Genomic DNA, 27,904 nt, shown 5'->3' on the forward strand with positions numbered 1-27,904 from the left:
TCCTAGGGCTACTTTTTAGATGAAAAGAATGAATAAGGCCTAGTAGAGTGCTGACACATGCCAAATGCCTATAAATGGAATGTTTTATCAAGAATTTGTTCCTTTATACTATTATTCCAAACATTAGGAAGATTAAATGAATGATATTCTGTGTGTTAGGTCACTGTTATTGTTATCCTATTCATTCTAATTGAAAGAGTCTTGTTATTGTTGATGTAAGAACACCTTTATTAATATTTTCAGAACCCAGAATTTTAAAGTAATAAAAACTGGAAGAGTCCTCTGAGAGTTGTAAGCTACTTCAGAGTCACGTAAAGAAAAACAATGGACCTCTGTGCAGCATTTTTATTAAGCCACATTTTAATTATAACCATATTTTGAGCAAGGACATCTATTATTTTAATGATACTAGGCATGCAACAGCATGATTTGCAGGAACTTTTCTTAGCCCCACCTATACAGAATTCATTTACAAATGAATTTTGAAATTTCATTCCAATAAGATATGGAATAGACTTGCATCATTGTGTCATTTGTCATTAACAAACTCTTCATACATGTGTCATTGTCTGTGACTATTCCTTGAAATAAGAAACTTCCTAGATTTTCAAGGAAAGGAGCAAGTGTTCAGCCTTTGTAATTGACCAGTGTCACCCTGTCCCAAGATTAATGCATTTAATTGTTCAACCCTATTTCCCATGCTAACATCTCTAAGGAGCTGAGAAATAAGTAAAGGAGACATATGGGAAGCCCAGTTGCCCCCCTGTGTTGGAGATCAGGATGGTCAGAGGTGGTTGCTTAGTGTGGCCGACCTACCTCCCCAGTCATGGCAGCCCTAGATAGGGACAGGCCTGCCCACATGAGAGCAGGAAGAGGAGAGCCCATGTAAGACATCAGTGTGGAGAAGCAGAGAACCTCTGCTCCCTGCTAGAAGCTTGGTCCCAGAAGGAAGAAAGGAAAGAGATGAGGCAAACATCTCTATTCTTCCCCAGTTTTACAGTTAGAAAAATCATTTCCCTGGGTTCCAGAGCAAGAAGGTTTACAAAATAAGCTCCTACCCCATAGAAGGAAATGTCCAGAGTGAGGAAGAACCTGCCCATAAAACTACAGCCAGGACCTGTGTTCCTGGTCCCATTGAAGAGGCTGGAAGGTCTGCACTGTGGATTATTAGGTTGAGGTGCCCCAGCTCTGAGCCCCAGAGGGAGGTGATGGAAAATGTAATGTTTGGCCCAGGTTGGGGACGGTTTATCACTCTTAACCATGTGGCTCTGGGAATACAAACACTGGTTAAAATTTATTATACTAGTTGAGAAATTGAACAAACCAATAGGATCACAAGCAAGATCATCTCTCTGGCCAACATGCCAGAGAGATGGCATTGGATTGTAGAGTCACTGGCAGTTTAAGAGCCTAATACAGTGAAGAGGTGAGGGCAGGAAACTAACATGTATTCAGTGGATAGTATCACTTAGATGCTCAAGCCATAAACTTGGGGGTTATCTTTGACACTCCTCCTATCCCTCATCCTTCAGATCTCACCTTGTCAACTCTGAGGCTCCTGTCTCTCCATCTCCAATCTTCCCATTCCCTTCTAGCCCCTTTATCGCAAACCTAGGGAAGGCTGTCTCTGGGTTCCTTTAGCAGTCTCCAAATGGACCTCTCTGCCACTGGTTGCAGCATTTTATAGATGAGGAAATTGAGGCGATGGAACTCAGTTCAAAGTACTGAACTCTCTAATGATGAAGGACAATGAAGGACAGAGAATGGATTTGACCCCAGGTCTATCGAACTTTAAATCTGAGCTCTTAACTTCTAACTGATACCCCAACTCTATACATATATCTCCCCCATCCACACCACCACCACCAATTACTGCACTATCCATTGAACTGATGTACTCTAATGAGCTATATAACCAATCATCGAATGAAAGAAATTTAAGTGAAACATCTGTGGTCATTTTATGCTAACTTCTCCTTTTAAATGCTCAAACTGGTCCAGGCCACAGTTCTGGTTAAGAGAAGAGTCAAAATCATACCTCTGGTGTCCTATTTCTGACTGTTTAATCCTGACTCCCAACCCATGGAATAGATAAATGAAATATATAACAATCAAAGGGTTAAGGGTTAGAGGAATTATGGGTATGAAACATTTGGGTCCTAATGCTATTAACTGCCTATTTGTGAAAAACAGGCAGTTTTGAACAGAATTGGATTTTTGTTTGTTTGTTTGTTTTGGTTACACCTGTGGCATATGGAAGTTCCCTGGGCCAGGGATTGAATCCTAGCCACAGCTGCAAACTATGCTACAGCTGTAACAACGCTGGATCCTTAACTTGCTGCCTCGGATCAAACCCGCGCCTCAGCAGCAACCCAAGCTGCTGCAGAGACAATGCTAGATCCTTAATCTGCTAGAATTGGTATTTTTTTAAGCTGGAAGGAAAGCTATATAGATTGTTAATGTGTAATTCCTTCATTTTACAGATAATAAAACCAAGGCTCACACAATATGTAATGAGAAGTTCACACAACCAAGCAGAAATTAAATTCCAGAACTCCAAGTTTCCAATCCAGGATTCTTTCCATTCATCATGTTGCCTTTTTGTATCTATACAAAACTGAGCAGATAAGTCTAAAACAAAACAACAACCACCACCCACCCTGGCATACCTGTTTACACATGGTGCTTATTCAAATGTGCTCTACCTCCACCTTTCTCTGACAGTGATTTAAAGATGTCCTAACTGATGTAAAAATGAAGTGGGAGAGAAAATTGGAGATGAAGCTGATGCTTTTGTACATTCTTTTTAACTAAGAGGATCCAAGTCTTCCATAAACAGAAAACTTGGGAAATAGTTTTGAATATGAAGACAAAAAGTTAAAAATAAATGAGCTGAACTAGGTACTGAAGAGCAGAGATTTCAATGAATTTTGTATAATAGAATTCACTTTATTAATTTACCTAAATAAGCTTTTTTCCTCTATAAAATATAAACAGATGGTTTGGGTCTTTTTTTTTCCATATACACACAGCCAAGTTGCCATTTTCTGGCAAATGACATTTGGACAGAAAAGTCTTTATCTCCTAGAGGGTCCATAACTTGAACAAACATAGCACCACTGAGCCAAGAGCTCAAGCTTGCCATCCTAGCTCAGTCCTGTGGACCTGTAAACACTTGCTCCACTTTCCATAGGTTTGTTTGAGAGAATCATGGGAAATTAGAATGTCAGATGTGTTTCCAAGCTGATTTCAAGCCCATTCCAGTTTTGTAGGCTCAGTCCTAAGCAGAAAAAGTCAAGTGCACAACCGCGAGAGAGAGTAGAGGGCTGATATCCCAGGAAGGTGATTATGCACCACAATAGACTTCAGACTGCACCCTCACACCTAAAAGCAAAATTTACCAGGGTCCTGGCAATAAGGGAACACAGAGAAGGGAAAAAAGGAAAGCAGTCATCTGACATTGGTTTGTTTCCCTGAATTCCTGCAACAATCTCAGGCTAAGCCTGGATTGGGAAGACTTTAGTGCTCTGCTATTTTCATCAGACTTCTTACCGCCATCTCCAAAGGTAACAATAACAACGATGATAATGATGACTGTGAAAAAGAAAAATGCTCAAATTATGCATTTAAAATCCCAAGTCCTTTAGTATCACCTCTTAATTTATGAACAGGAAAGAAACTATGCAAATATTACAACCTATGGTTAGAATAATGGATGGTCTGTTGGAGGAGGGGAAAAGAAATCCTAGATTTCATTTCCATAGAACCCTATGAAGCATCCCACTTAAGGAAGCGAAGTCTACAGTTTCATTAATCTCTTATTTTTATTTAGTTTTCTAGTGATCCATTCCATTAGGCCAATCACATAATTCATGTAAATGGAGCTTTAAGACTAGTCCTGTCCTGCCCCTCTCCAATTAGACTGTCCTTTTAAATCCCTTCTGGAGCATTGTCCAAAATTCATGCAAACTGCTTGTCTGTCCTTCCTACAGATCCTCCCACTATCACGGAATCCAAGAGCAATGAAGCCACCACAGGGCGAAAAGCTTCTCTCAAATGTGAGGCCTCGGCAGTGCCTGCTCCTGACTTTGAGTGGTACCGAGATGACACCAGGTATGTGCCAAGCCTGGCAGTGGGGAAACCAGGAGCCCTAAGGACAAAACCAGACCCAGCTGCACCTATGTAGGCCTATCCCATTCCCTCTTACTTTTCTAAGCCTTTTACCAAGGGCTTTGAGGCCATAGCTCTTAGACTGAAGGCCCAAAGCACACAGGTTAGGTGCAGAGTGAGGCAGGTGGTTCAGTGGGCTATTTGCACCTGCGTGTCTTTCTTACCTAGAGCAGAAACCAAAGCCCAGTGGAATTCATCCATTCCCAAGTCTTTTCTGTCAGTCAACTTTGATAATGTGGGATTGTGTGATTCAAATGAAGAATCGAGCAGGGAAAATGAGCTCTATCTACTTCCTTTCTCTTCATCTTGATGATGGAAAAAAAGTTTCTACACTGAATTTTCACCAGTGTTTCTTTTTACCCTTCTGTCTTTGAACTCTTAGGATAAACAGTGCCAATGGCCTTGAGATTAAGAGCACGGAGGGCCAGTCCTCCCTGACGGTGACCAACGTCACTGAGGAGCACTATGGCAACTACACCTGCGTGGCTGCCAACAATCTGGGGGTCACCAACGCCAGCCTCGTCCTTTTCAGTAAGTATGCCGAGCAGGGCCCACTTAGAAGGACCAGGTCAGTAGAGTTATCTCATGGAAAATTCCAAAACCATGCTTTTATCTATCACTTTGCTGTACAGTGGAAATTGATAGACCATTGTAAATCAACTATAAAAGAAAATATAAAAATCTTAAAAAAATTTTTAAAGTAAGAAAGTTAACCCACAGGGGAAAAAAAAAGTAAACTTATACAAAAATCAGAGTGTAGCCACTGAAACAAAAACACAGGTTCTCAATTCCTATGCCTAAGACAAGATTTACAAATGGAATACATTTTGTCTCTATTCTCCAGCTTGCTTTTGATAACTGCTTTGTTTCTTTGTTGTTTTAGTTTTTGGTTTTTTGTCCTGGTTGGTTAAACTGTAAGAATATTCAGAGAACAAAAATCTCTTTGGTGATGATCTCTTTAAGGAGCAGAGATGATGTAAGGTCCTGGAAAGCAGATAGCAGTTGAAAAATGGCAGTGATGGGAGTGATTGAGAAAGAAATATTCAGGGAGGATGGGTAAGGTGCTGGGAGAAAGGAGAGACTAGAAAAAGAAAGTGTATTTTTAACAACACAAGAGGAAGAGTGGAATGAATGATTAAAACATAATATAAATCTAAAGGAGGAAAAGTGGTTGCAGAAAGGTTTCCAAATGACAGCAGGAAACATTACTTGTCTGATATATTTTTGGAAGAGGGATGGAGTGGTGAGAGGAACAAAGCTGCCTTTTCTGAAGACCAAACATCCTCAAGGAAGAATAAGGAGGGGAAATTTGTTTTAAGTTACTGGTATTAATAGGAAAGTCCACCTTAGGGCCTTTTCCTGAAAGAGCATGTTATAGTCAGATATCTGGCCCCCTGCATTGTTAGCCCAGTAGCCATGAGCATCAAATCAAATGCCTCCTGAGAAACAGAAGTATCATGAGAGTGAGCAGGAGAAATTATGGCATTTAGAATAGGAATACATTTATCAGAATAAGTAAAACGAGCATAAAAGTTAGTGCATGCTGGGCCAGAAAGTTCATCTTGACTAAAAGGAGAAAGTCCAAAGAATTCATTATTATTATTATTATTTTGAAATAGCAAGCCACTAGGAAGTTTGTTTTGTGGTGTTTTTCCCCACACAGGCTCAGTTGGAAAATGCAGAAGTACTGTATACAGGAGAAATGTCTCCATCTTATTCAGTTTAGATGAGCCTTCAAGAAATAGATTTTTAGGAGAAAAAAACAATTTAAGTGAGAGTCCCCTTGAAATGTAGTATTAAAGCCATTTTAAAACTGTTCAAGATCCAACTCTACTTGTAAAAAAACACCACAAACTAGTCTAAATTTGGCCTTTAAAACTCCCATGAACTTCAGTCTGTAAGTTTGATGGTTACAGCTATACTACAAGTGCTGCATCAACAAGTTTAAAATTCATATCCCTGTTTACTTGTCTCCAAAGACCAAACATCAATGTTCTTTGTTTAAGCTAGAGACATCAGTATCTCAAGACACTTGAGAAGATATTTATTAAGAAATGTGCTTACCTGTTTCATTCTTGATATTAGGGATTCCATAAATAGGGGGAAAGACAGCCTCAACTATGAATTTGAGATTCTGACACATCTAAGATGAGCTGGTTAAGTAGAACAGTATAAACTTAACAAGAGGTTTTACAGTGATTAGAAAAGAGAAAATAGGATAATTGGATTAGTTGGAGAAAGTGAGCAACTATAAATTTGCATTAAAGTGTCTTTTTTCTTCCTATCCCACCCAGAATGAGGACAGTGCTAATGATATATGTCAAATAATAAATATAGACTGAGAGAAAGGAAGGGAAAGAAGAATAGAAGGATGGAATAGGCTCCATGGTAAGCTATTTCCCACAGGTATGAAAAAAAAAGGGGGGGGGGAGAGAGAGTGAGAGAGAGGAGGCAATGGAGAGTAAGGAAAGAAAAGGGAAAAAGAAAAAAAAAAGTACATGTGTGAACGGATCGCCCATCACTTAGATTCCAAGTAGATGGGTTTAATGAGAAGAAGGAAGACATTGTTGGTGGCGGTACTTTTCTGCAAAACAGGGTCGGGAGGGGAGATATGCTTGGGAGGGGTGGCTTCGTCCAGCCCCTGTGACAGAGAGCACAGTGTAGACAGCGGGGTGCTCTGCTGACTCAGCCAGTCCAGAGCAGACGAGGCAGCTGGTGAGCTACTGCCAGCCAGAGGCAGCAGCAGGTAAAAACCCAGAGCCAGAGCCCCTGAAGTGTTCGCAGTTATCCATCTACACGGTGCATCAGCACATTTTCCATGTCCACTGCAGTGACATGTGCTGACTTGGTGTCCAGTGTCAGTTTGCGGTCATCTTGTCCACACCACATACGTACATATCTTCACTCTCTGTTGGAACGCTGATCTCCAAAGGGGTCAAAATAACTGAATGAGAGTGCAGGAATACCTTGTATCCTTAGTAATATTTCCTATGCCAATGGAAGCATTCCCTTCTCATTTGTGTCCTCCTCCCATCATTCTAGCATTCTGTTTGTTAAGGATCCTGATACCTTAGTCTATATATCCAAGTAATGCCTCTTATATCTTTTTCTTCATCCTGGGCAAAGTGTTACACTATATCATTTCTCTGAACACATTAATCCAATGATACAATATGTACAGGCAAGGATTCATCGCCTTAGTTTTTGTGATGTGGGAACATGCATACATGGGTAAAGCCTTGGACTTGAAATAATGCCAAGAGACATCCATTGTCAGCACATGTAGCCTAACAGATTCCATGTATCCACACTGGTGGCTGAAGGGCACCCACTAAGGAAACCAGTCTTGTTTCCTTGCTTGCACTGAGTTATTTTTATTTATTTTTATTTATTTATTTTTAGGGCTACACAGAAGTTGTCAGGCTAGGGCTTAAATCAGAGCTACAGCCACAAGCCTACACCATAGCCACAGCAACACAGGATCTGAGCTGTGTCTGTGACCTATACCATAGCTCCCAGCAATGCTGATCCTTAACCTACTGAGCGAAGCCAGAGATCAAACCTGCATCCTCATAGATCCTAGTCAGGTTCGTTAACCACTGAGCCACAACAGTAACTCCAGAGTTATTTTTAAAACCACAGTTAGGGAGGAGGAATGAGGGAGATGATTTTAATGGCATCACTTCTTATCAAGTGAGTACATACAGAGTAGTCTGGCCATGTGCTAGACCCTTAACATATGTGATCTCCTTTAACCATCAGAGCAACCTTATTAGGCACTCATATCTCTCCATTATTCAAAGATATTAAGTAGCTAGTGCAACTAAGTTAGTCTGCTGGAATTTAAATTCAGATAATCTCCTTCCAGGGTCCAGACTATAGACCAACACATTACCTAGATTTCTATATGTAGGGAGAATATTAGGAGATGTAGTTTAGAAGTGAAGAGACATTAACTTCTTTTTCCTTGACTTAATGAGGTCTTTTCACTGACCAAATATTGTTATATTCCTTCCCACCCAGGGGCACTGCTTCTGCCACCTCCCATCCCACTTCCATTTCCATTAACCCTCACAAGCCTGCGTCCACTAGATTAGTTAGACTATTAGTTTATCTTTGACACACTGAGATTTTGAGCAAATAGTCCAACCTAGTGCTCAGCTTTTTGCCCCAGGAGGGGATTATTCAACATGTTAAAGAAGAACAGTTCTATTGATCAATTATCATCTATTTTAGAGAAATGTGTGGGCTGGTAAGGTATTTTGAGTCTACTGAATACAAAAGAATAAAAATACAAAGAAATCTATCCTGAGCTATACCACACCCGTGTGCAGGAGGTTTTCACATTTTCTTTCTAATATTAAAAGATCATTAACTTGTAAACCTATACTTGATTAAATTTCAAGCACTACCTAAGCAACCCAGGACTGGAGAGAGCCCTTAAAGTGAGGACCTCTCTGCTTCTTTAGAAGCCATTTTCAAGTTATTGTCTTTGAGGCCCAGCATTTAAATATAAACCACTTGATGATACTGGTTAAGACTTGGCAAATCCTCTTAACCAGCTACTTCTGGATGCCACATAATAAAACAGTTTGAGCAGTTATTTGAATACTCTCCACCTATAATTTGAAAGACTAGCTTCATAATTCCTTATAAGGGCTCTCTGTGGCTACAGTAGGAAATAGAGGGGCACTTGGACTAGTTTTAGATTTAAGAGTAGGCATTGAATACTGATCTTCCAGAAAGACCATTGATTATCTGCAATAATTGGGAAATTATTGGAAAATTAAAAAAAAAATCTGAGTTAATACATTACCTCTTTATATACACTCTAACCTCAACCTCATTGGAAAATTAAAAAATGAAAAAAAACCCTGAGTTAATAAATTACCTCTTTATATACACTCTACCCTCAACCCTAGCTTTTGTCATGTAGGTGCTTTTAATTCAGAGGGTTTTCTTATGAAACGTTAATGCCAACTGAACAGTTTTTCATGGTGTCCCAGCAGAATCAGCCAATAATACCCCCATCCCATTTAGCAGACAAGAAACCAAAGCTCAGAGTTAAGATATACTCAGAACCACAGCAGATAGTATAGGAGTCAACCTTAGTGTTCTGTTCCTAAGACCTTTCAATCAGTTGCTAAGCTATGTTGACCCCCTCAAATATGAGCAGCCAAAGAACAGCACATAGCATCAAAGTTCCGGCTCTCCCCTACTTTTGAATATCAAAAGTTGAAGGTACCTTTTTCATTTTAAGTGGTATTCACTTTATACTCACACAGGAGCCCACAAACCCTGGCATAAACTACAAAGTACAACGGAATGGTGGAAGAATAAGGATAGAAAGCTGGGGTGGGAAAGCATCTAAGGAGTAAGAAGTCAAGAGGACGGAATTAAGAGAAGGGCTAAGAGAGTGATGACAGGGTGGAGCTAAGATGATAATAACAAGCTGGGAAACAGTTGAAGAGGCAATGAGAGGAGGGTGGATGAGATGGTTTAGCAATATAAATGGTCGTGTCGAAATGAGGGCAGAGTGCATTTACCCAGCTGTGAACAGTGTGTTGAGAAAATATTAAGCCAAGTCATTTAAATAGTCTGAATAATAATAGTAATAATAAAATAAAATAGAAGAAAGAGAGTTTAATATGGGACAGTGGTCTCCAACTGCTGTATAAATGCTGAAAGCAATTTAGCTATTTATTTTCAAAGCGGGAAGCTTAATACCAAATAACCAGTGGTGGTTTTCAACATTTTTCTCCTTGACACATGTGTAACAAAGACACAATTGTTCACTGTGCTATTATTGACCTGTTCCATCTTAATGCATTTAGGAAAGTTTGCCGTTTAAGCCACTACTTGCATCTAAGCTAAAGGAAAGCTCACTCTGCAAGGAAACGGTTTTTCTTAGTGTCCAGATGTATTGAGTGCCCCAATTCCAGGCAAAATCTACTCTCAGTTTATGATACAAGATAGAAGGCATATCTGATTTGAATATGCAGATGTGCTTTTCTTTTTATGGTTTTGTTGTTGTTGTTGTTCCTTTTTTGGTTTGTTTTTGGCCTAGGCATGCAGTGGCTTGATGTGGGATTTCAGTTCCCAGACCAGGGATGGAACCCGGGCTGCAGCATGAAAGCGTTATTTCCTAACCAGTAAACCACTAGGGAAATCCTTGGCTTTGTTTTTTTGTTGACTTTCATTTATCACTGGTCTTTATTTAACCAAGCTGCTAGGAGGAATATAGAAAATTATGCGGTGATTATATTACATTATAGGGCTTGGGGTAGCAAGTAATACATCCCATCCCTAATGCAACATTGTACCTTTCTGAAAGGGGCTCAAAGGAGGACTTAAAGCTAAACTGGGGTTTAAATAAGACAAATAGAGGAGACCTTACAACCTGAACTCTTTCGGCATGTTCAATTTATGGTCAGTCACTTGGGGAGGGGACTGAGAAGGACTCATAGGTTTAGAGCTTAGTGTTGAAAAGAAAAGCACTTCTTGTCACTTAACAGGATGCTTCGTCTGACTGGTTCATCAAACCGAGAGGGTGGGATTAAGGAAGGAAAAGACTAAAAATAAAGTATATTATGCCAAGAACCTTAGGATCTTGGCATTTTTCTTTCACTGATGTCAGTAATATGGAAGAAAAAAATCTGAGCAAAAGTGGAATTAGTATTTACCAAAATAAATTTTCCAGTTGATTGGTTAAAGCTGATATGAGCTGTAAGCCTTAGAGAGAGGAAAAGAGTCCTTAGCTATCACAGGTTCATCTGTCATAAGTTAAAGAGCCCAGAATCAGGACCAAGATGCGCATGACCTGAATTTGATCACCATTAATTTAAACACTTTCAACCCTGACCCTCCAAAAAACCTGTAATCTCGATGGATTTTCCAGAGGAAGGTAAGATCCTATTTGTCGGGTTATTGTAGTAGGGTGTTATCTCCTATTCTAGTTAATTTTTTTCAGGCTTTGGATTTTAAGTTTTACTAATAGCTCTCTGATAATTTAGTGTTACTAGAAGGAGAGACCAATGATTTACGGGTGATACAGTTGTATAGGCATGAAAATTTATCTGTTTTGTAATTGTCTGAGTAGCTAAACGTGTGAGATGTAACTACATAAGTCTCTCTGTATACATTCTCCATGATGCGTACTATTTTTTCCCCTTTAGAGCGTGTTTTACCCACAATCCCCCACCCCATTCAAGGTCAGTATGTTTTTTATCATCGTAGCTCTGTTGCTGGGTCATTCTCCATCATCTATGATATGCAGAGCATACAAAGGGGGAAACACATTCAGAAAATTCACACACAATAAGAATCATTTTTCTTGCTTTGAACTTTTACATAAAGTCAATCTGTTGCCCTCACGCTAGTTGAGAGTCAGCTGATAGGTTTGTACCTGTCCTAAGATCAAGTTGGTCAGTAACTGGGGAGACAGTGCTAAACTCAGAAAGTGATTTTTTGTTAGTACATATAGAAGTAACTATGAACTCACATATTTGGAATACAGTGAGTTAAGTTCTATAGCTCATAAAAACATGAATCCTACTGACCACCTACTTGCAGGCTTATACAATCCAAATCTGAAGTCATTGGTATTACTTATAAAAATGAATTTATCTACTACCAAAGATTGAACTCATATGTCTTAAATCTTGGCCAATTTGGGGGCTTTTCCTTTTAAACATAGCTCTTTTAGAAAACACAAATGAGAAAACAAGGTAGGCATTCTGTATTCCTTTTCACAGGACTTACCACACACTCACATTAAATTTTGCCTCCTACATCACATTTAGATGCAAGTTGCAGCCCCAACCTTCTAGCTTAAGGCTATTTAAAGGCAAATTGGCAAATAAAATTAAAACAATACAAAAACCCTGAAATGAAACCAACCTACCATTGAAATTAAATTCCAGAAAAGTGATTTGCAAATAACGCTCAAAGACTTGAGAAAAAATGGAAAGTAGGCCATGTGGGGCCTAGTGTGGAAAAAATAAATCCAATTAAACAAGATTATCGTATATACTGTAAAGGAAATGTGCTCAGAATTAAAGGTACAAAGCTGCTATTTTATAAGTTTGAAGATGGATCATGTTTCATTAACACTTGTCAGAACTAAAAATTAGACCAGAATTGAGTGTAGATATGCAGAGTGTCAATAATGCAGTGTTTTGCATATGTATGTATTCACATAAATGCAAACTTACTTTAATTATATTAGAAATGAGGATTGCAAGGTTTCAAGGATCAGCTAGACAGCTTAATGAAAGAGTTATTCTTCAATTTTAAGTACGGTCCAAATTATATTTAGAAGAACTCTCCTGAATAAAATTCTTCCCTAAAACATTGATGAAATCTGTTTCTTATCTCAGCCACTAAAAATAAGATTGTTAAAATGTGGCTGTTTTCCAGACTTGACATGAAACTTAGTGTTCAGGGAAAGTATCCCATTTTGAATTCCTGACATGCCACAATTATTTTAAGACATTGATCTTCTGGTGTTGCTGCAAAGATTGACACCATTTTATCATGTTGCCATCTCACAAATATCTTGATGTGACAAACACACACATACGCATTTCTCCCAGTGGATAACATTTTCAAAGAAGTCATGCTCCATCCAAGATGAGCTTTGTACAGTGTGACTGTGACTCAAGGTATCCTTTGTGAATGTGTTTTTGCAGCCACAAACCCAAATATTTTATCTGATCATTCTTTATGACATATGTAACATTGAACAAAATGAAGCCAGACACTGTTCACAAGGACAGCTGTTTGATATTGAAAAACAGTCTGGACCAGGATGGAGCATGTGGGATTTGGTGGAACGTGATATATTCCCACAAACAAAATTGTTGATTGGAGAATGACCCTAATTTGATTTTATAGTTGTAGATAGACTATAGGTAGCTTCCTTAGATGCAGTAGTTTTAGAGAATATAGTGTATCTTACTACTAATACTTAGGACATCTGCTGGTAGAAATTGAAGAGCTGTTAGTTTTAGAGAATATAGTGTATCTTACTACTAATACTTAGGACTTCTCTTGGTAGAAATTGAAAAGCTGTTCATGGCAACTTGGGATAGCAGGGACAAGAGATGATGATAGAGGTAGTGTGCTCTTAAGTTCCCTGTCCCTTACGAGGACTTTAATTTCTAGAATCAAATCTCTTTTCTCCCCTTCTTTCCAATCAAGATGGCAACCCATGTGAAAAGCAGTTTCCTGTGGGGGAAAAAAAATGCTAACATGGGGATCCTTAACCTTTTTTATCATTCCCCTTGAGTAACGAAATATCTAAGAAAAAACGTCTGCTCCCTGTGGTCGGTCATAACTATAGCATAAGACACCTTCATTTAATTAAATATTTTATATTGTCATCATCTGTGTGGAATCCTACCTTTCAACCCTAAAGCGTTAAGATGTCCATAAGCAGATGGTTGATGCAAATGGCTTGAAGGATTTTGAACCACTTAATTTCCTTAAGGTGTTTTCAAAGGAGAACAAAGTCCCAAAGCTCCTTTTCTGTCATCCCATCATTAAAAAAAATAACTTTCCCTTCGATTTGCCAATAACAGAAACACATGTTTCATTTCAGCTGCTTCATTGTTAATATCTCTCACTGGAGGGTCTCCCCTCCTACCCCCACTCTACATGGTTCATCAAGCTGACTGGGGATAAATAGCAGAGTCGCAGCAGGAATGCAGTCCTAAACCCCTTCAAGCTGTGATTAAACAAAAACAAGGCTCAATAAATCAAATGTATTTCCCTTGGGTTTCCTTCATCATATTGCTTGATTTTCTGCCGTGATAATAATAATTCTGGAATTACACCAAAGGATAATTTGTATTGTCTGTGGCCTATAAGAAATTTTCGAATTTCCTTTCCTCTTATACCAAAAACAAAACAGAAAAAAACAGAACGAAAAAAAATCAGTGTGCTTCCCCGCTCCTTAAAGATAGATGAAAGATATATATATATGCATATATACATATATATATATAAAACAAATAATGTGCCATTTTATCTGTTTCTGATAGGTGTTTTTTTTTCCATTAATGTTAATTTGGTTTTATTTATTCTGAAATTAGTCCTGAATTGCATATATTTGCATAACGACCCCTGATTATATCCCCGCAGAAAATCCACTCAATTGTAAAATGAGGAGAGAGTCAGTGCTAAATGTCTGAGGCAACTTTCCTCACTTTATCAGGCTCAAATCATTTCCTGAGGCCTCTGAGTACTGAGAAATGGTAATGCTGCTCCTGCTTCTTCCCCATGAGCTTCCTTGTGCACAGCCCCTCATGGTGGCTGCACACCAGAGTGCCTCTCTGCCTCTCAGATTTAGAAAGACGGCAGGTGCAGAGTGAGGTGAGGAGACCAGCCTCAGGAAGTTAAAATGAAGGCGAGGAAAAGGACAAGGACAAACCACCATTGTGTGATTCTCACCCTCAAGCGGAGAATTCCCTTGAGCTCCTGGCTCTCTGGCCAACCGCAATCAGCCCGTCCTCTGATCCCTGCCACTTTTTTAAAAAAGTAACCCTGGAAGCTGTCTCCCCTGTTTGCCTCCCATCTGATTCTTTATCCCAAGTGAACAGCCTTTCCATTCACTAACCCCGTGTGGCGAGTGGGTTTGGGAAATGTTGTGATTATCTTCCAGGTTCAGGCACTGCACTGGGTTTGTTCACAGCTGCTTGCCATTCCGTTGCTGTTTTTCCATTGATAAAACACATTGCACATGGCTGGGTTTGCATGATTAATACAGCTGTCTAAAGCTCTCTCTGAAAACAAAACAACCCCTACTCGCACCTCCCACCCCCGCCAAATTAAAGTTTAAAAAAAAAAAAATTTAAATCCAACCCACAAACAAACCAGGCTTGCAGAAATCTGCAGTCTGCCTGGCCTGCTTCCTCCTGCAGGCCTAGCATTAGAATGGCCAGATTCTATCTGCAGAAAGAGAAGGAGGTGTCCCTGCCCTCACCTGGCACTCCCAGGAACAGGGTGTCAGTTCAGACTCCACTGGCATAGAAGGAAAACTGGGAGAAAAATCCTAAAAAGATCCCATGCTGTGAAGGTGACTGGACAAGACCTACAGCTTCATTTATTTTCTGTAGGATATGATCCCAGCTATCAATGAGAAGGTACTTCTTTTCAGATCCTTATTATATCAGCAGTTTCACTTTGTCTAATAGTAATGATAAGAGTAATAATAATAGCCAACGTAGTGGGTTTCTTATGTAACAGTAGCATTCTAAGGCTTTTGCATGTATTAACCCAATTAATCCCCACAACTCTAAGAAACTAATGTGCACCTTCTCCCACACTTTTAATCATTAGTCTGTTCCTTGCTCCACCCAGGCAGATACATAAATCTATAGTACATCATAATAACCAATATGTATGCATTCATGTGCATTAGATATGTATTAGATATATCTGTCTAATGAATTTTAAACACTCATCTAATTTATTTTATGTATTATAATGCTCATAACACACAATACTCAGTTACCTTAATAGCCATATACATTTCCAAAGGCCATTTCCAGATACACTCAACACCCAGAGGTATATGCCCAGCTCAGAGAATTCTGTGAAAGCGTTCATCTTTAAAAAACATGAGCAGAGCCACCTTGCATCAGCGTATCTAATTTCACACACTTATTCAGACTGATTTACATATACACCTCTATTAATCATGGGTAATTACTAGCATTGTTCTCTTTAATTCAGTTTTTCCAACTGTGAAATGGGAAAGAAATTGTATTTTTCATACCTATGAGCTCAAAATGGTATTTTAAATAATATATTAAAAGAGATCTTCAAGTTCCTAGAAAGAGAGCATATTGAATTCAAAATAATCATACTCAGATACACACGTCTTATAATTTTTAAAGGAGCTTATAGTTAAAGATGTATTTGTATCATGTGGCCTGAATATCAGGTAAAATTTCAGTGTTGCCTCATTATAGTTAGACGTATTTTGGATTCTAAGGATGTCTGAAATGCCCACATTGCTAACAAGTTTAAATATAGAAGTACCCCAAGGTCAAACAAAGAAGACTCTTCATTACTTTTCACCACTATCATAATATCACACTTAAGAGGAGCTGCAGGGAGTTCCCGTTGTGGCTCAGTGGAAATGAATATAACTAGTATCCACGAGGACACAGGTTTGATCCCTGGCCTCGCTCAGTGGGTTAGCGATCTGGTGTTGCTGTGAGCTGCATTGTATGTTGCAGATGTGGCTCAGAGCTGGAGTTGCTGTGGCTGGCTGCAACTGTAACTCTGATTTGATCCCTAGACTAGAAACTTCCTTATGCCGTGGGTGTGCCCCTAAAAAGACAAAAAAAAAAAGGAGCTGCAGGTCAGACAGCTCCCTACTGTGCAGTGCGCGCACACACATACACACACACTCACACGTTTGCCGTGGATGTCCATATGCACATTACCACCTGTCAGAATAGTCCATGATTGTCAAGAACCCCTCCTTTCCTGGTCAAAGCATGTCCTAGGAGAGTCTTCAGTGTTTAAATACATTTCTCCTTTCCCACTGGCTGATGGAAACAGAGCTTTGCTTTTATGGATAGAACTTAGGTAGCCCTGTCAACAAAAATTTACAGCAGAATCATGGGCCCTGATTAATCCACATGAAGATAGCTAAAAGTTGACATTAACACCTGACAACCATCCCAGCTCTTTTAATGGGAATGAGTCTGGGATAGTTGTGCCAGTACTTGTGACTAGCATCAGTACCGTACCTGCCAATTTAGTCCCAGCTGTAATAGGTGGCGCAAACCACTGATGTAGACCCAACTTTAACAAGCACTTCTCTCCATTGAATCCACTTCTGTGTTTAACTTTTCACCTTTTCATTCCTCCTTCTGTTGTGTTTCCTGAACATTTCTTGTTCTTTCTCCCTGTTAAATTTTTCTAGCAAGAATAAATCTGAAATTTATTCACACCATTATTTAAATGCCCAGTAGAGTCTTGGAAGTGTTACCTCTCGTAGAATTTACATTTAGCTTCAAGCTAAATGGCTAAAAATCCTACAGCGTCAATTTCAAGGTAGGAGAATTTTCAGTACTGGGACTCTTCTCTAATGCCTTTTCCTACTTTCCTAGTCTGGATCTGGCTACAACAGTGAGCCTTTCCTGGTGACCTCCCTATATGTATGCCTTGCTTGCTGTGCTATTTAGATTTCTAGAGCCAGAAGGGATTTAAAGATGATTTAAAAAAAAAATCCACACTCCCACTAAATTTTAATTTGCTGGAAATATTTCTCTTCTATGAGCTTTATGGGAAAAAAATATCTCTCAAAGTAACAATTACATTTGGGGATTAAGTTTAAGTAATTGACAGTCTTGTCTTTTTAATTAAAAGGAATAAAGCTGCCTAAGAAAAGCTCAATGAGATCTGCAAAAGAAAAATCTGTCATGCTGCCCCAAAGAGTGAGAAGATCAGGATCTTGAATGGACAGAAAATGTTGATGCAGGTCCCTTTGGTCTTTAGAGTCCCCCCCACCCCAACACCCCAGCAGAGCTCCCCTCTGTGTTTGCCTCCCCTGACATTTAGCAGGAGGGTAGCACTGTACTGTGAGCAGCACTGCTGGGGGGCAGCCAGGAAGGAGGTCCTTTCCGAAGAAGCTTCGCTCTAGGTTCAGAGAACTTGCATGGATCAAGAGTCCTTATTAAAGGAAGTGGCACTCCTTAAGAGTCAAAAAGAAAGAATACATAATTCTTCCAAGAATTCAATTATCAATGCAGTCTCCGTCCCTGACAAATTTCATGTTACAGCCCCTGAAAAGTATCATCTTTAATTTTTGTCAGCCCCATGGGTCCCTCTTTCTTTCCCCCCTGAAATTCTTATCCCTGTCATCTGTATTTCTGGATTTTCTTTTTCTCTACATGTTCCACCACATTCACCTTGCATTATGTATATGCTTGCTCCCTGACTTCCTTCAAATCAAACCAAAGAAAAGGTTTTGATAGTATTAACATTCACTTCCAAACACTGGTTACCAGCCATGCAAGCACCGCAAAGCCAGTATCCCATCTATCTGGAGGAAACATCTACTTCTGAAGAGGCAAGATACAAATTAACCTCAGTAACAACTTCCTTTACACAGTCACTCTGTCTGCACAATGGTCTTCCATCATCACAAGTTAAATTCAATAAGCACTTCCATAGGGGGGAAAACCAGCTGAAGGGGTCCCACCTTACATCTCCCCTTATATACTGCTGTGAAGAAACACACCTGCCAAGTAAGAGCACAGCATGACATAATGAGTTTGGAATTCCAATTTGAGGTGTTCGTTTGTACCCAGATATATGATAGGCGTCAGCAGACCCCTCACTAGGACTCCACTGAGAATCGTCAGCTTATATCCACCGCAAATCAGTGGCGGGAGAGGCCTTACAAGTCACTTATCATGCTTCCTAATTGGACCCTGGGGAGATCGAGCACCGCCGGAGTTTACTGCACTGTTTTACTCACCACAATGCTGATTGTAAAAGAAAACGTTTCACAGGTCTCTGTAACACATGTGTACATTTTAGTACCTAGACATTACCACTATCTGTATCTTTACTATAAATCACAGCCATCAATCCAGTCTGCTTTATCTGCCCCATACTGACAAGAGAAATTCTGAGTTAAACCACTCACCTTCCCAACCTTGCAGTTCCAGTACGTTTTTTTTTTTTTTTTTTCTAAAATGCCTAAGAGGATATTGTTGCATCCTGTGGTTAAAAAAAAAAGTAGTAAGAGATAACTGTACCCTGTGCCTTGGCTGAGTACCCATTCTGTGTCCATCCCATCCTCTTTAGCCCACACAGCACCAAGCATTCCCAGCCATGTTCTATGTTGAAAAGTTGCTTGGCCAATCTAAAGCGCTTTTTCAATTATACCTGTGGGTATTTGAAGGGAAGAAACAGCAAAGAAAGAAAGAAAAAGAAAGGAAGAAGGAAAGGAAGGAAGAAGGGAAGGAAGGAAAAAAGGAATAGCTTGCACTTCTCTTTGTTGAATCACAAGTTAGAGAGTAACTGGGGAAATTGGTTCTATTTTCTTCCCTGGAGTTCCAGAACACAGGTAAGTGCACCGTTGAAAGCTGCTTACTTCGTGTTGCAGTGCTGAAAAAGATGGCATGCTCCCATCCTGTGGAAGCCGGTCTTCCATAAGGACCAACCCTCCCATTCTGTCGTTAAATGAATAGCATCACTACTTGTTGTGCATTTAGACGTACTCTCCACTTGCTTTTGCTTTGTAAAGTTTCTTTTAGAGTTCATGTTTTCTTTTCCTCTAATTTCTAACCATTAGGAACACAAGAAAGAAATTTTATTTTCAATAGGCAGTGCAGACTAGTTTCAAGCCCAGGTGAAGTTTATTGGCAATGCACAATATTTTGAATACCACTATTCATTCACTCAAAAAAAAAAAAAAAAATCTACCCTAGTGTTTTCTACGTGCCAAGCTCTGAGCTAGGTCTTGAGAAGGGCTGTGGAGAACAAGCCACACATGGCCTCTGGAGTCATGGAGCTTACAGACCAGATGGGGCAGTAGAGGAGGAATGAGGCAATCAGAAGAAATGCTAGGTTGAGGAGACCTATGTGGAATATGAGGAGTCCAGAATAGGGACATCTCAGCCAGCCTGCCCTGGTCAGGGAAGGCTTCCAGGTGAAAAAAGTTTCAAATTAAGACTAAAAGAAGGGTGTTCCTGTTGTGGCTAGTATCCATGAGGACACGGGTTGGATCCCTGGCCCTTCTCTGGGGGTTAAGGATCCAGTGTTGCCATTAGCCATGGTGTAGGTTGCAGGCATGGCTTGGATCTGGCTTTGCATGTCTGTGGTGTAGGCTGACAGCTGCAGCTCCAATTTGACCCTTAGCCTGGGAACTTCCATATGCCACAGAAGCGGCCCTAAAAAGACCAAAAAAAAAAAAAAAAAAAAGACTAAAAGGAGAGAAGGTAGAGGGACAGAACATTCCAGGACTGCAGAGAAAATCTAGAGAGAGCTGAACAGTATTGTCTAATTAATTTTAAAAATCTTTTAAAAATTCATTTTTCCCTAATAGTTTCTTACTTTTCCTAATTTGCATCTGATGTGCTTAAAAAGAAAAGAAAAAAAAATGTGATAAACCAGTGGAGTTGGCAGAAATGAGATGGCAGAGTTCCCTCTGTGGAGTAGGTTGCAGCCATGACTCGGATTAGATCCCTGGCCCAGGAATTTCCATATGCCAAGGGTGCAGGGAGAGAGAGAGAGGAGAAGGGAATTTCTAGCCCTGATACACATTTAGGACAAGTAAGAACACCTGTCAGCTTGTATAGATGTGTAGGAATAGCATATACTGTTCAGCAGGTGGCTTTATAGAGGTGAGTTTTCTGGAGGATACTGAGAGCCTATTATTTAGCAGTACCTCTAGAGAAAACTTTCAGCCTCTCAACAAGGAGGTTTGATAGTAGGTTTTTATTTTAGTTGTAGGAATCGTCCCGTTGTTTGGAGCCATCTTGGTGTTTTCTAGGCTCTGCTCTAGAACCTGGCGATGATATTATATGTGGAGTCAGTGACACAGCAGGAGTTATAGATAAATCCCTGAGGCATCCTGATGCTCCAAGCAATCAGGCCACTGCGGAGGATCCATAGCAGAACCACGTCCCCAAGTTCTGCACTGTGGCAGGTAGAGCCATACACATAGGTCCACAGGTAACTCGGAGCATCCCACACATTTTTAATCATTTATTTTCTTATTTCCAAGAACCTTAAAACCCCAGGAAATATCACAGATACACTTGTTATCTCTGCATTCAAATTCCACAGGCTAGTTGCCTTGTTTCATGGTATTTGACTAGTTTTGATTTTGAAATATACAAAATGAAAACACATATTACACGGTTTCAAGACAGTCTTGACTCTGTTAGAATTTAAATCTAAGATGTATTCTAAAACGGATCTGCAATTCACAGTTTAGGGCTGGGAAATAGAAAGAGAGGCAGAAAACCAGAAAGGAGGAAAATCTCTAGAGACCTACCCAAACCTGTACTTTCTAAATCCTTTTTAGCAAGTCAAATACAGGAAGGCACAAAAGGCTTCAAAATATACATAAAATGTATGTTTTCATACATGGAAAGTATAATCTGCTTTGCCCCAACTGTAAGTGGATTTGAGGCTGGGAGGTAACTCTTTATTAAATGAGATGCCTGTTCTTTAATTCCAACAAGGGCATTAAAGGGCCAGGATTTTACCCACAGGTGCAATGGATGCATTCTAGACACAAGGGCAGAAGTGCTTGTTTCTTCTTTTAGAAAGTACATGTCTGGCCCCAGTACCTTACTGACAGTTCATTCAAACAAATACACTTGTGGAGATTTTCTGTCTTATACATAGTTTCAGGTGGAAGGGTCTAGGGAAACTCCTTTATTAAACTTAGCCCATTGGGCATTCTCTAATATTTTAATTCACTGATTATTAAAAATTAAATCTCTCAGGCCAAATAAGAAACCTACAGGATTTGAGAAGACTGACTTGCTGTAAGAGACTTAATGAAGATTTCTCTCTCTGTGGGGGGTGCTTAGTGAGTCTGCACCTTCTGGAACAGCCCATATCGCCACTGAGCAGAGCCTGTAGCAGTTCAAGTCAATCCATGCATCTGTACTCATTCTGCAGGGCAATTACTTCAAGCCTGCAGTCAGAAGAATCTCATAAACCCATATAATACATTTTTTATTGCATTGTCATTTCATGCTGTAAAGACAATGTTCCTTATAGAAATTAGACCTCACCTATCTTAGCTTCTTTTTGGTTTTACTGTATACCAGCCCACTAAAAAAGTGGGGGGAAAATTTAGTCTCCTTGTAAAGATGTCAACCCAGAGCAAAATAATCAGAAAATTATTATTTTCTTTCCCCCCACATTTAGAGTATTTTAAAAAATGCATTTTTCTCTAAATACTTTCCCACTCTGATAATAAATGTTATGCATTCTTATTATGGAACAATTTGAAAATATATAAAACTATAAAGAAAAAAATAAAGATTATGTATAATCTCTCTCCTCAGTGATAACACCATTAATATGATATAAACAAATGTTTTGTTTGAATGTTTGAGCTGTCAGGGTACCATAAAATATCCAAACTAGCCCGTTCTCCATGTTCCGCCCTCTCTGAATCTGGGCCCATTCCTGCAACTTGCTCAAGGTCACAGAAGAGGCAGGTCCAGGAGTAGAGCCCTGCCCCAGGCCAGGAGCTTGTCACTATGGGGACAAGCAGGCTGCCAGCTCTTCCAGGTCTTAAGTCACACCTGACTCATCTTACAAGAGTTTTCCCTCGTGTCTCCTCCAGGATGTCCAGGAAGAGCCCCCACTTTCAGACAGGGGAACTACCACTTTTGCTCTCTTAATTGGTATATTAATATTTTCCCTTCTACAAATTTGTCTTTTTTCAAAGAAATGACCTTTTCCTATAAAAATGTTCTCTGATTCTCTTTAGTATGGACCATTTAGTGTATAGAGGGTTGGTTCCCCAATTGATGAGGATAAGGAATGAGTCACAATTATTTTATCCTATAATAAATTATGTCGGCATTAGTTTGGGTTTGGATTTAGTCAGTCATTCATTCAACAAGGAATTATCCCTATGTCCAGGGTGGCCACAAACTTGGTTAGTCATTCATGTCTCTGACTCACTCTGGAATAGCAGCAAGCACCTGAGGTCCATTCCTGGTCCTGGTCAACTAGAAGATGAAAAACACTTAGTAGTATTTGAAAGTCAAGTGTAAGATTCTTTCTGATCCAAATCTAGCTAGAGGGGAGGCCAACCTCCCTTCCTGAATATTGATGACAGTTTAAGACTTCTGAGTTTCAAATTCCCGGCCAATTTGATGTATTTTCCTAGTAATCAGGATAATGGTTGACCTATGAACTAAGAAATCAGTTAATACCCTTAAGGTTGGGGATTAAAACTACTTCTCTCTGTTGGCTTTTCCCTCTGAACTAGACCCAGAATGATGACTGTGAGTGATTCTCAGATAACATTACTCTAGAAATGTTAGGCATTAGGGTTTATACAACATGAATACAGGGGAGAAAATTAAAAACTCTAACAATCCAATGGAAATCTTAAGCATGTCTTTTTTTTTTCCTATGTCAAAAGGAAAAACAATAATAGTAATACTTGTAAGTAGAAACTGCTAATCCCTAAAGCCTTCAAGCAGAGGAGAGAACCCATCGAGAAAGAAATTAACAATTCTCAAAGTGTGGCTTTGAAAATTGAATTAATAAAAATTTCCCCCTTTTAAGCCACTATAATGATAAAGGTTTTATTTCTCAAAACCTTGGCGAAAAAAAAAAAAACAAAACCAAAAGAATACAATAGCCATAAATTCCCACAGAAGACATTTACAAATGTTATGCTTCAGGTCCTCACATTAGCGAGGGAGGAAGAAGCAGCACGTCACATAGTATCATTCATTTGTTTTACTAAATTTCTTGATGATTTTAGCTCCATCCCTCTCTCACTTTTTCCAGGCAAATGGAGGATAAAATCCCTATTGAATTTGGACCCTCTCTCTCCCCTGAATACATGCCCTTATTAATTCTGAACCAGAAAGAAAAAAATGAAAGTAGTTACTTTAAGTCCTCTACCATGTCATTTTCAAAACCTGGGGGCCATCAGAAGACTGGCCCCATAGAAGGAATTGTGTCCTACGCACCATGTTTCCTTGTTCCACTGGCTGCGGCAGGTTAAGGAGTGTGCCACTTAGTTTCAACTAAACATCCTGCAGTTAGAACAGTTTGGCAAACCATATAACCCCCAAACTCTCCCTGTCCTACCTGTGGCTTGGAACGAATGCATCTAAGCAGAGGATTGGAGGTAAGTCGCCAAGACTCAAAGTACTGAAAATCAGTTCTCCTCACTTCCCTTCCCAGATAGCATTCAAATAAGGCCACTTGTCAACACTGCTCATAAACATAGATACAGAAATTTCCAGAGGTAACTAGGGAGCTACCATACTGTAAACACTAACGTTTCCAATGACGCACCTGTCACCTTCCCAACACGCACTTTAATTATGGAGAGAGGTAGAGACACTAATCATACCACAGAATGGGAGGTAAGAGGTAAGAATAAATCTTCTGGCCTTTGAACAACAACAGCCAAAAAGCTTCATTTTTTTTTTCCTAAGGTTTACATTTCCTAAGTCATGATGATATTCTTAAATAAAGCTCACCCCCCCCCCCATCCCCAGAAAATGTCTTACCTGCCAGGGATCTGGGGACTAATGAAAGGACCTCCTGGCCCCATGTGGTTCTTCAAATGGCTGTGAATTCCCAACAATCATTTTGTCTTTACATGAAGGCATAGTGGTTTCAAAAGAATAAAATTTTCCTGGAGTTCCCATTGTGCCTCAGTGGTAACGAACCCAACTAGTATCCATGACGACTGGGGTTCGATCCCTGGCCTTGCTCAGTGGGTTTTAAGGATCCGGCGTTGCCATGAGCTGTAGTGTATGTCACAGCAAGGCTTGGATCCCAAGTTGCTGTGGCTGTGGTGCAGGCTAGCAGCTTTAGCTCTGATTTGACCTCTAGCCTGGGAATTTCAATACGCTGCTACAGGTAGAGCCCTAAAAAGCAAAAAAAAAAAAAAAAAGAATAAAATTCTCCCCTACCCAGAATCTTAGTGAGGGCAGCTCTCAGGGTATTGATTAATTTGCTTACTCATTCATTCGTTCATTTCCGTACTCAGACACTGATTCAGCAAATCTCTTAAACATACAGTCTGTGCCAGAGTAATAGTGAGCTGAGGCTACAGTCGTGCATAAGGAAGACATTGTCTCTGCTGATGGGAAAGGCTGAATCAGCTCTTTTTCATGCTGCACGTTTTTGTCTAACACGGTTTGGAATAAAGAACCTAAAAGTCAAAAGTCAAAGACAGATTAACATAAATAAATTTGTCAGGGCACTTGCTTTTTCTAGGGCTAAGTTCTGTCCCCTTCACCTCCTTGTACCCCCTCATCTGGAGCTGAGGTCTATGCACATGACAATAATCCGAGAATTTTAGAACTTTCTCTCTACTAGATCGCCTCCCCTTCCCCAATTTTGTCCATTATATTGCCGCAGTAATTTATCTTTTTATTATTTAGAGTGGCACTCCTGTGCTTACTTGTTCAGTATATTTGCTAAAGAAAGATCATTATGTAGAGAGAAGTTTTCCAAGAAGCTTAAAAATAGTAGGTTTCAGGTGTATTCCAATGAATGCGGCCAGAATTACTATAGAATTAGTATCCCTGTCAAGGCGGTTTTACCCAAGAACTCGAGATCACCTTCACTTTGGAAAAGAAAGAATAATATCCAGTTGTTAAGGACCCCCCCAAAATTTTTTTTCTCTTGTCTGTAACAGGAAAGACTCCTTTTCAAAAACTGCATTTCATGCCTGCTCTGAAGAAATTTTTTATTTTTTTTCACTAATGCCACCTGGTGGACAAACAGGATTACTTTAGACGGCATATAAGAACATTTCTTAATATTACCACAAGATGGCAATATACGACCACATTTTCAAAGAGCCCGGCTCAAAAAATTCAGGGTTTTTTGGTCCTCAGAAGAGAATATTCTATTCCAGCGGAAGAGGGTGAGTTGGAAGTAATAGGGCAAAATAAGCACTCCGTTCTCTTTTCCTAAACACAAGTGGAGTTCCAAGATCTTAAGATCATGAGTATTTCAAAAACTAGTTCATTTATTGCCTTTGGGAAGACATCCTAAAATATAACTGGTGAGCTAGTTTGCTTTTTAAAGATATTTTAAGCAAGTGTGAATTTTTATCTGAGTTTTTGTGGTATTTACTTCATATGGTGTAATATTTGTGCAATGTTTTTTAAGTTCTTTTGTTGAACTCCTTTTAATTGATTAGCAAGGGAGGGTCTGTTCCCTAAGAAATTCATTCAGGACATATAGATGTCCCCAAGCCTGTGCCAGTGACTGGTTAACCCAGTGCTAGTTTTCTCCCGACCAAAACACTGCCTCATCAGTCTGCTTCCCTAACATTTCAGCGATAACATCTTGTTTATCCACACCTTTGCAGATTTTTTTTTTTTACAGTGCAATTCTTTGAAACTATACTGCCATGGCTTACTTTTAAGATCTACTTCCCTCTTTTTCCACCAAACCTTCACTGGCAGTCCTCTCTAGAAGAGGTTTTACTGTAAATCTGACAATAGTTCTATTTTTCGAGCCCTTACCATGTGTCTGGCAGTAGTTAACATATAGTATGATGATTAATTTATCTAACTGATAGAACAAATTTATAAGCATTTAATCAAACTGATTTTACCAGTTGATGAACCTGAGGCAAAGAGAAGTTAAATGATATTTTCTAGCTTAAGCAGAACCTTTGTTTTTCCTGCCTGCCCAAATTCCTGAACAGTTGCTTGGAATTAGTCCATGAGGCCTGGGACGGAGGAGGAAGAACCAAGTGTTCTTTACATGAAGATGATCCCATCAGGGATCTAAGCCCTTTTGAGTGACCTTCCGAGCTCCTTATAAATTCTGAAGAACGCCCATTGTGCACAGTGGAAACAAACCAACTAGTATCCATAAGGATGTGGATTCAACCCCGACCCTGCCCAGTGGGTTAAGGATCTGACATTGCCATGAGCTGTGGTGTAGGTCACAGATGCAGCTCAGATCCCATGTTGCTGTGGTTGTGGTGTAGGCCTGCGGCTGCCTTTCCAACTCAACCTCTAGCCTGGGAACTTCCATATGCCATGAGTGCCGCCCTGAAAAAAAAAAAAAAATTTAAAGAATGGCTTGAACAAAGAAAGAAGGGATGTTGCATGCATTTTGCATAAGAGCAGCGCCAACCCATTCCCCAGTCCATTTAAACATGCCAGTGACAACCCTAGAGTAATATAGGCTATACTTAGTCAGTCTTTCTGTCATAAAAATACCTGAAATACCTGAGGGATATTGTGAATAATGGACAGAGTTCTGGCTGAAGAACTAGGAGCCCCGAATTTCTGTCTCAGCTCTGCCTCTCAGTGTGTGACCTCTGGGAAATTATTAGCCTCTCTGGGCTTCAGTCTCCCCCATTATGATGAACAATTCTTTGCAATGCCTTTTCAGCAGTTCTTAAGGCAATATTAGGATGTCAAAGAAAATTTGTGAGAACAGTTATTAAGAAAGAAAACCGGTGTCAGTGTGTTTAATATACTATCGTTGATCAGTGTGGTCAACAGGTGGAGTCTGATATTTTGTACCTGTAGAATCTGGCTTCACTTCTTTTTTTGGGGGGGGGGAGCCGCTCTCTCGGCATATGGAGGTTCCCAGGCTAGGGGTCTAATCGAAGCTGTAGCTGCCAGCCTACGCCAGAGCCACAGCAATGCAGGATCCAAGCCGCGTCTGCAACCTTCACCACAGCTCAGTGCAATGCCAGATCGTTAACCCACTGAGCAAGGGCAGGGATCGAACCCGCAACCTCATGGTTCCTAGTCGGATTCATTAACCACTGCACCACGACAGGAACTCCTGGCCTTACTTCTAAGGTGAGAGTGATGTTAGCTTCTGGCTTCTGCTAGGAGAGGCAGCAATCTTGCTCCAAGCTCCTGAATGGACTTCCACCTTCTGCAGGTAATGGGCTAGCTAATTAAGGACAGAAGGGCAGGTGACCATGGCTTCAAGAAGAAAATCCTATCTAACAGCCATGTTTTGGGCTCCCGTATCTTGCCAGTCTTTCATTTTG

At 39.9% G+C, this 27,904-nt stretch overlaps 1 protein-coding gene across 4 annotated transcripts in view; it reads left to right on the top strand.

The window, feature by feature from the left end:
* LSAMP (limbic system associated membrane protein) overlaps nucleotides 1-27,904 on the top strand; it is a 626,714-nt gene that overhangs the window by 588,619 nt on the left and 10,191 nt on the right. For 2 of the 4 annotated variants that reach the window (XM_021068414.2, XM_021068415.2), the window contains exons 5-7: nucleotides 3,993-4,113; nucleotides 4,553-4,701; nucleotides 11,346-11,381. In XM_021068414.2, the coding sequence (XP_020924073.1) occupies nucleotides 3,993-4,113; nucleotides 4,553-4,701; nucleotides 11,346-11,381 (306 nt within the window). 4 annotated transcript variants of the gene reach the window in all.

Source organism: Sus scrofa, chromosome 13, assembly GCF_054392235.1.
Source record: "Sus scrofa isolate SSC_HxYL_T2T_F1_AM1 chromosome 13, Sscrofa_HxYL_maternal_Yorkshire_Landrace_v2.0, whole genome shotgun sequence".
Lineage (NCBI taxonomy): Eukaryota > Metazoa > Chordata > Mammalia > Artiodactyla > Suidae > Sus > Sus scrofa.